We start from the raw sequence: 8,528 nt of genomic DNA, 5'->3' as shown, positions 1-8,528 counted from the left end.
AGCTTGCGGCTTGAACTCGCGACTCAACCCAGTCGCGAGGTCAAGTCGCCAGAACACCTTGTTTGGGAAAAATAGACGTTTCACATTCCATTCTCACCCTAGTATAAATACCCCTCATTCCCACGAAATGTAGAGAGCTTTTAGAGATAATTTTGAGAGAGAAACCCTAGAGAAAACAAGATTGCCTTATTCACAATCTTCACCTAAAAGACTCTTTAAATTCCTCTACTCTCTTCCTCTTCATTGATACATCCTTGAGAAGTTCTTGACCAAAACCTTATCTCACCATACCCACATTTGTGAGAAGGTTCTTTTGGTGCTAAAGGAAGCAGTTTGGAAGGGACCAATGACTATTGGTTGATGCTATGGTTTATAGCGGAATCTAGTAAGCTAGAAAAGAAAAAGGTTCGGCGCAACCTCGTTGGAGCAAAAAGCTTGGATGGCTTAGGTACCTGGGTAGATTAGGCTTGGAGGCTCTATTGCTATTCATGTATCCCAACTACATTTTCTAGTGGATTATTAACTGCTTGGAGGGCGGCGGAGAGGTTTTACGTCGAGAGCTTCGGTTTCTTTTTCGATAATACATCGTGTGTTGTCCTTGTGTTTGCATCTCTCTTCCCTTTATCTTTACCATCTAATTACTGCTGTGATTGTGATTGTTTATGGTTTAGATTGTTTATCAATTCTGTTATAAACTTGATTATCATTTTCCACACATATATTGTTTGATATAAAGCTTGAATTGGTAATTTATTGTTTGGGGGTCTAAACGTTCATAGTGTTTTTAACGCATTTGAACATTCAATCACTTCAACCGTATACTACATGCACTATATATTTAGCCTTCACCTTCACCTTCAGCCACTTCCTCTTGCTCCTTCTTTCATGTTGTTTTGTCTTTTCCTTCCTTAACCTTTTTGAAGCCTTTTTATTTTATTTTATTTTTATCCCTTCAATTCTTCACCTTCCATCAATTGTGTACTCTCCTAGACAACCACAAAGGTAGTTGTTCTTATGTCTTGTATTGCTTAATGTTTGTATCTGTATTTTTATTGAGTATGTTGTTTGACTTTTTGATTTGGGTCTCATATATTCTTGTAAATCTTGAGGCCATGCATACCATTTTGAAGTTTATTTGTTATGTTGGTATGTTATTATTTTGAATCCTTGATGTGACTTTAGGAATGCTAAGACTTTGGGTTTGTGGATTTAATTTTCCTCATCACACACGCTTTGCATGTGCGATGAGACTTTTTTTTTTTTGGTCTAGTATATGTGAGATACTACAAGAAACGAATCTATTAGCGAGGGTAAAATGCCCTCGCAAAAATTTAAATATCGTCGCAAAAGGTTATTAGTGAGGGCATATGGCCCTCGAAGGCCGTTGTATTTGCTCGTGTTGCTAAAAGAGATTTTACGATCATACCTTCGCAAATAGATAATTTACGAGGGCAATCCACCATCATTATTGAACAAATCCACCCTCACAAATATATTACCAAACGACGAGGAAAGTCAACAACTTATTTTTAGCGAAGGGAAGCAGTTGTCGCTAACAATTATTTATGAGGACCTTCATACCCTTGCAATTAATTATTTGCGAATTTCAAATTGATGACATAATTTTCAGAGACGATAGTGTTGTCCTTAAAATTTATTTGTGAGGGCTTTTAACCCCTCACAATTAGTTAGAAATAATAGTGACGACATTAAGCTGTCACTTAAAACGTTTTTACAAGGGGTTAAGTGGCATCGCTATTCTATAAATTGCAAGAGATTTTGTCATCACTATAAAATTATTTATGACCAAATTTTTACGTCATTAGTGATAATATTTTATATAATTTTTGAAATATTTTATTATTTATTTATTTATAATTATTTTATATCATTATTTTTTAACTATCATGTTACGATAGTACAATAATTACTAAAAATTGATCAATTGAAAGATAAAAATTCATATAAGTTCAAACTTTAAAATATAGAATATACAAAGAAATCCTGAAATTAAACCTTGTTTTAAGCTTAAACAACTAGAATTATGACAAGATCTATACTAGTCTTCCTCTGAGTTACCCTCCAAGTGACTTTCAACCTCCCTCATGTTATTGATTGAGTTGTCCTCTTCATCTCTACTAGTACCATCCTTTAAAAAAAACAAAAAACAAAACATTAAACATTAAACATAATTCATACACAAGAATATTAGCTTTTATAAAAATAGTAACAAATAATGGTTAAAGAGAGTGCAAGAGAGATAGAGAGAATTCATGACATGTATTTCATTTATACTCACCCCCTAATCTCCATCCATTCATTTATCCACCATCTTTTTCCAAAAGAGTGTAGGAAGGAAGGAATGACCATTCTTATAACAATCTTCTTTCTCTGTGTACTTCTTAAAAATTGGATTTTTAATGTGAAACATCTAATCAAAATAATAGCGTTTCACCAATTCTACAAATGCTTTCTTCACTTCCTCATTTGGTTGCTTATGCTTAAAATGTTGAGCTCTATAACAAGAATATAAAGTTTCGAGCTCCTATTTCTAGGTATGGAATGAATGTCAAAAGTCAAAACTATGCACTTTATTCACTTGTTCTAGTTTTTCATTTTGTTTAGAAGATGCAGCTCTTTATACAAAAGAGAAGAACATTCTGTTTCTAGAAATGATATTGATAAGTTAACTTGATGAGGAAAAACAATAATGGCATAAGAGTGGAAGCTCCAGTTGGTGTGTAATAGTAACTAATAACCACCCCCCCCCCCCCCTAACAACAAACAAACAAAACAAAACCTCACCCCCCCCCCCCCCCCCCCCATCAACAAACAAACAAAACAAAAACTCACCTGTCCAGTAAACTATTTGCATTGATGGATGTCCCAAGAACATTCCTAAAGTTCAAAATCAACCATTTTTCAATCCTAACCTAACCAAAACAAGATGTCCATCATGGTAATTGATGCTAAAAATGTATTCTTAATCACAAATTTATTTTTAAAATTTTCAAGCCATGATTAACTTCTGATTTGGCATTTCTCAGCTTGAGGATAACATACTGTCATCGTAAACAAATATACAGAAAACCTTAAAAGTTCATGATCAAAGTTTTACCTCATCAGACATAAAATTTGAATTTAAGGTAGATATGCAACACTCAATCAGCCTGCAAATACCACAGATCAGCATCAATGATGGGAAAATGTGCAATAGAAATGGCTACATATTTGTGTTCAGTGAGTGGAAAAAAAAAAATGGAACTCCCCTAATTCTATAAAATGTGGAAAATATTAAATATTAATTTTTATGTGAACTAGAACTTAAAAAACTTTAAGCTGCCATTAAAGCTAAATTTACCTCAGACCACTCTATTCAATAAGTGTAATTACAAAAGCACACTAATGTAATTCTTGAGACAATACAACCCTCATTCTACAGCATAGATAAACTCAATTTGTGAGTTTATTCCTTCCAAAACAAAGTCTATTTTGAGAAAACCCCCTACAAAGCATAACAACGGCACTTTACCTTCTCATCTTTAGGGGTAAATACAGCTTTAATCAACTCAAAAACCTCTTCAACAGGCCTTCCAGCATCAATTTGGGAATGAAAGCACAACTTTAGTTTAGCCTCTCTCTATTTACTACAACTCCAATGATTGGCCATTCTATCATGACCTCACAAACAATTGATATATACCTCACATAAACTTCTTTGATTATTAGAAAAGTCACAAAATTACAATTTGACAAAATTGAAAAGCATTTAAGTAACAACCGATAGTGTTCACAATGAGAATGAGATTAATTTACTCATAAAAAAGAAATCTCCTCTAAACAGAGTAGGTATGTTAAAGCATTAGTTTACTTTAGGAAGATTTTTTTTTTTTTTTTATTTTATTTTATAAAATGGCGTATTGAATGGACAAATAAGAGATGAGGCTTAGGATTATAGCTAGTAGCTTCATTGTTCAATTGTCTGCAATTTTGAGTTTTACTCCTACTCCTTACCACAAATCTTGGAAATTAAAATATACTTCGATGTATGGCCTGCTAACAACCAAGTGTAAGAAGAAAGAAACCAACAATGATTAACAATTCCAAGATGCACAGAGAAAAGAGAAACACATTTAGATTTGACTTATCTTATAGTAAGTGGAATAGTCAATAACTGGGTTCCAGCATAGACATAATGTGACAAATACCACAACTGACCAGAATCCTAGACCAATGGGTATAGCTAAATGGTCTGGTACTTACGCTTCTTTATTTTTCATAAACAATCCAGTCATCTGAACAACTCCAGCTATATTTGTGCTTAGTGTTATATATTTCATTCACATCTGGTCTCATACCCGAAAAAAGTAGGAGGGTTTCTATAGGTTGACAACTAGCGTAAAATTTAGTCACTCTATTGGGAATGGAATGCAGACATTTGATCCTTCACTTTCAGAAGCTTCAGCCATCTTTTGCCAAAAGACAAATTATTCCTAGAGCAAATGCAAAACCATATTCTTTAAACACTCTAGTCCCCACTACCCCAGCATTCATTACATTGCTGGTAACTTTTTTATTTGGTAAGTATTTGATACACTGCAGGTAGCTTCAATTTACATCAAAGATATAGTCTCATAAATTATGCAATTTATGATATCTTTATCTTTCTTTAAAAGAGAGTTAAAACTTAACTGACACCATTAAAGCATGCAACACCAACAAAAAAACAAGTGAACAACATAGTCATGCAAAGTAGACATTTCTCCAAGATCAATAGCCAATTGGTAATCAAATTTTAAAATCAAAGGTTCACCACTTTTAAGGGACGTTATATGATGACAAAACTAACAGGATTGCCAAGGGACATTGATATACGAAGAAAATAGATAACCTCAGATTTAATTGTTAACTATTTTCCAAACTCCTGTCTAGTGTCTAGTAGGGATATAGCACCATACAAAATCAAATGATCCCCATCTAGGATAAGCATTCTTCTAAGACCACATGTCCACAAGCACCTAAATCTCCTTTAGTTTGCTACCATTTCAACCAATAGGATAACACAGAAAGAAAACTAATGAACATGTGATAGCATCTTTAGTCTTCAGCTGTGTCATGTTTAACACAATAAGTAAATCGGCATAGAAATAGAAACCTGTACCTTGGGCAAGGTATCCAAGTAAGCACTGGGGATCTCCATCTCAGCTAGCACACTACCATTAATTGCCAAAGCCGCCTTCAATATCTGATTTGCACAGTCCCTGCACTGCTGCAACCTCTTCCTGGCATCCTCTGACAACCCATCCTGCGGTACTTTTGGACAGGGCAACCACCACTTCTCTTCCTGCCTAATCGAAGGCCTCCCACCACACGATCCATAAGCATCACGGTCATTCGTTTCACCCAAAATTATCCCCCGATCAACATACCAAAACTCCGTATCACAAAACCCATCAAGCATACTAAGCAACATCGCATCAAGCTTTTTCAACGCAGGCAAATTCACATACAAATCTGAGCGTGGCCTCGTTGCCATGACTTCATACGTGCCCCCACCGGGGAACTGTTGTATCGAAGGCACAAGCTCAACAATCGAATCACTCACACACAACAACCATTGCATTTCACGGCGCCACATTGCCTTCTTCTGTTGCGCCAACGGCTCTAACCTCCACAGCTCCCCAAACACAGTCGCTGCCATCTCAACAAAACTAAACTTCAGTACAAAAATAATTACCCAAACTTATAACATACATAAACACACGAACAGGCAGAGATGACTAACCAGAGAGATTGGTGATAGCATTTGAAATGGCAAGGGCAGTGCATACTCCTTTCCCTCCTCCAGACATGTCTTCCCCGAGAAGAAGCTTACCGAACCTCTCCTTCATCATCTCAACCTCTATTGCAATTACACCCAAAATAAGTACATATATTAACATTAACTGATGAGAAAAACTGTCCGAACTCGGAGTTTATTTATTATTAATTCAAATTCCAAATGGGGTAACAAAATAAATCATCTTTGTTGCATCAAGTGCCCCATGTTTATCAAAATAGAGCAAAATTATTAATCTTCCATTACAAAACTGATTTTTTTAAACTGTACAATACACAAACTTAGATCTCAGCTTAACAATAAAAAGCATTGCCCTGTTTGGTAACAGAGAAATTTAAAGGAAATGGGTATTGATGAAAAAGCAAAATACCCACATTTTCTATTGGGTTTCTCATTTTTACAGCTCCTAGAGCCAAACACCAAAGACTTCTCACTCTCACTTCTCAGTCAATTTAGCAACAAATTTAGAAACAAAAATAAATACCGAAAATAAATAAATAAAAATGAAAAATACAACGTACCGGACAAATCGGTTTCCGGTTTCTCAGGCTTCTTCTCGTCCCAAACCACCACGTCCTTGCCTCCGATCACCGGCAGCATCACCGGAGCCGGAAAAAGGAAATTACCGGCCACCGGACGAGGAGATGACGTCATGGAGCTCGAAGCTCCGCACTCAGTCTCGAACCGCCGGCACGAGAAGCTACTGCTACAGCTCTCCGACTCGCTGACGTCAGCGCTCAGGCTGTAGCTGCCGCACCGCTCGCTCTGCTCCTGGTCGGAGCCGGAGCCGGAGGCTTCCTCCGACGAAAGGCTGGCCATTGATCTGGAAAAGATCGAACGGTCACCAGTGATCTCTCTCAAGTCTCAGGCACCAGTTCAGTTGCACATTCGCTATAGTGAAACGCGGCGCAGGTGATTACAGTGGACAAAAAAAAAGAAAGCAAAGAAAAAAGAAAAAGAGAGTTCGCTCGCGTGGTTTCTGAATTCTGAAATAGTAAGAGAGTTTGTAGAAGTGGTGGTGGTGAGGGATAAAGAGAAAAAGCAGACACTATAGTTGCTTTTTCTTCTGTCTCTTTTCTCTCTTTCGCTCTCTCTGCTTTTATATGTGAGAGAAATGTATAAACTGAATATTTGTGTTTTTTTTTTTTAAGAAACTGTATGGTATCTGTAGACTGTAATGACAGTGCCACACTTGCATTGCACAATACTCATGTTACACACTTACCGTACACACATTATTACATAACTAAAAATTGTATTTTTATTTCAAAATGCAATGGGTACGTGTGTCTATTAAGATTTTCCGATTCTTAAATACAAGGGTAATAACTAGTGCACACTGTTGTATATGAAATACACACTTACAAAATTTTGAATACCGCTTATTTTACTGAAAATTAAAAATTAAAAACTGAAAACATTATAACAAAATAATTTTAAAACTTGAACAGTAACAAAATACTGTAGCTAATAATCTGTCATGGGTCTTCATTTGTTGGCTGAAACTGCTACAGTACCGTGGTCCTAATTTTAAAAAGTAAAACGCTGCAAACATGCTAGGCAAATGCACGCTGAGTTTCAATTTAGAAATTATGACTTCAAGTTAAGACTCAAGAATTCAGTGCAAAATCGTGTGATCTGTGTATTTCTTGTGCAACAACCAACAATGTGCGAAATAAACACTACTCTAAATATAATAGTGCTATAACTTTTTTTTTTATAACTATGATGACATTTTAACGTAAAGAAAATGTTATATCTACAACACTTTCAAAACAAATCATAAGTAACAAGTTATTATGGATTATTAGTGAGAAAAAAATAATTTAGGTAGTAAATTCAAATTAGAACCAATAACAGCTTACTACCTATAAAAATGTTTTAAATATAACATTTTTACTTTGCCTATAATTTGTTGTAAAAATATTTCAAAAAAATGACGTGAACATAACATTTCTCTTTTAATATGTGAGAGTTGCTTCATAACGATTGATTTTTATTATTAAACAAAGATACTAATTTATTTTGAATATGTGTTTAGTTCAAAGGCTAAATGTCTTAAGACAATTTATCAATTAAATTAACGAAAACTCAAGACGCTTTAGTACTTTATCAACTAAGCTTAGCTTTTCTCAAAAAAAAAAAAAAAAAAAAAAAAACTAAGCTAAAAGCTAACTACAACACAAAAAAAAAAAAAAAAAAAAAAAAAGAACTAAGCTAAAAGCTAACTACAACACAAAGACAAAACTCTATTCCTATTTGTGATCATAAGATGATTTGATAATGAGGCAAACTAAAGGCAGAAAAGAAAAAAGCAAAAAAGACTAGGACAAGAAAGAGACGGCGTCGTCTTCGTCTTCTTCTTCTTCTTCTGGAGTGTGGGTTGTCTTTCCGTAACAGCTGGGTTTAGCACCCGACACGGCCTTTTTCTGTGGGACCCAACACAATAGTCTCTGTGATATTGTAACGTACTAAACTGTGTGAGTGGCTGACGTGGACAAAAACGGATTCGGATGGCCGTTAATTTTTGCTAATGGGAAAAAGACGAAACGGCGGTTAATTTTTATTTTTGTTTTGGCGGGTCAAGGAAGGGGAGGTAGAGTTACGAAGCGGGTGTTCTTAGATTACGTGCCGTGGGCTCGCCTTTCCAAGCGTGGTTTTTGGAATGTTGATTAATTTGTTTTATTTG

General features: G+C 35.4%; 1 protein-coding gene across 2 annotated transcripts; it reads right to left on the bottom strand.

Moving 5' to 3' along the window:
• Positions 1 to 1,927: 1,927 nt before the first annotated feature.
• On the bottom strand, positions 1,928 to 6,946 carry LOC136064237 (rop guanine nucleotide exchange factor 1-like). 2 transcript variants are annotated; one of them, XM_065765754.1, is made up of 5 exons: positions 6,361 to 6,946; positions 5,786 to 5,902; positions 5,162 to 5,694; positions 3,119 to 3,170; positions 1,928 to 2,149 (listed from the first exon to the last, which is right to left on the bottom strand). In XM_065765754.1, the coding sequence occupies exons 1-4, from the start codon at positions 6,656 to 6,658 to the stop codon at positions 3,162 to 3,164; spliced, it is 957 nt and encodes a 318-aa protein (XP_065621826.1). In that variant the 5' UTR covers positions 6,659 to 6,946; the 3' UTR covers positions 1,928 to 2,149; positions 3,119 to 3,161. The 2 variants fall into 2 exon arrangements, with proteins under 2 accessions (XP_065621826.1, XP_065621827.1); XM_065765755.1 differs by lacking the exons at positions 1,928 to 2,149; positions 3,119 to 3,170 and adding an exon at positions 2,466 to 2,551.
• Positions 6,947 to 8,528: the final 1,582 nt, after the last annotated feature.

Source organism: Quercus suber, unplaced genomic scaffold (genome assembly GCF_002906115.3).
Source record: "Quercus suber isolate HL8 unplaced genomic scaffold, Cork oak 2.0 scaffold_650, whole genome shotgun sequence".
Taxonomy (NCBI): domain Eukaryota; kingdom Viridiplantae; phylum Streptophyta; class Magnoliopsida; order Fagales; family Fagaceae; genus Quercus; species Quercus suber.
Note: the sequence above shows the minus strand (reverse complement) of the source record. Positions and strands in the feature narration are given on the sequence as shown.

Excerpts from the sequence above, each read along its gene's own strand:
- LOC136064237 (XM_065765754.1), bottom strand. The coding sequence starts at position 6,658 with ATGGCCAGCCTTTCGTCGGAGGAAGCCTCCGGCTCCGGCTCCGACCAG. Across the intron at positions 5,903-6,360 it reads ACCGGAAACCGATTTGTCCG|AGGTTGAGATGATGAAGGAG; the intron begins GTACGTTGTATT and ends TAATTGCAATAG. Across the intron at positions 5,695-5,785 it reads TGCTATCACCAATCTCTCTG|CGACTGTGTTTGGGGAGCTG; the intron begins GTTAGTCATCTC and ends TTGAGATGGCAG.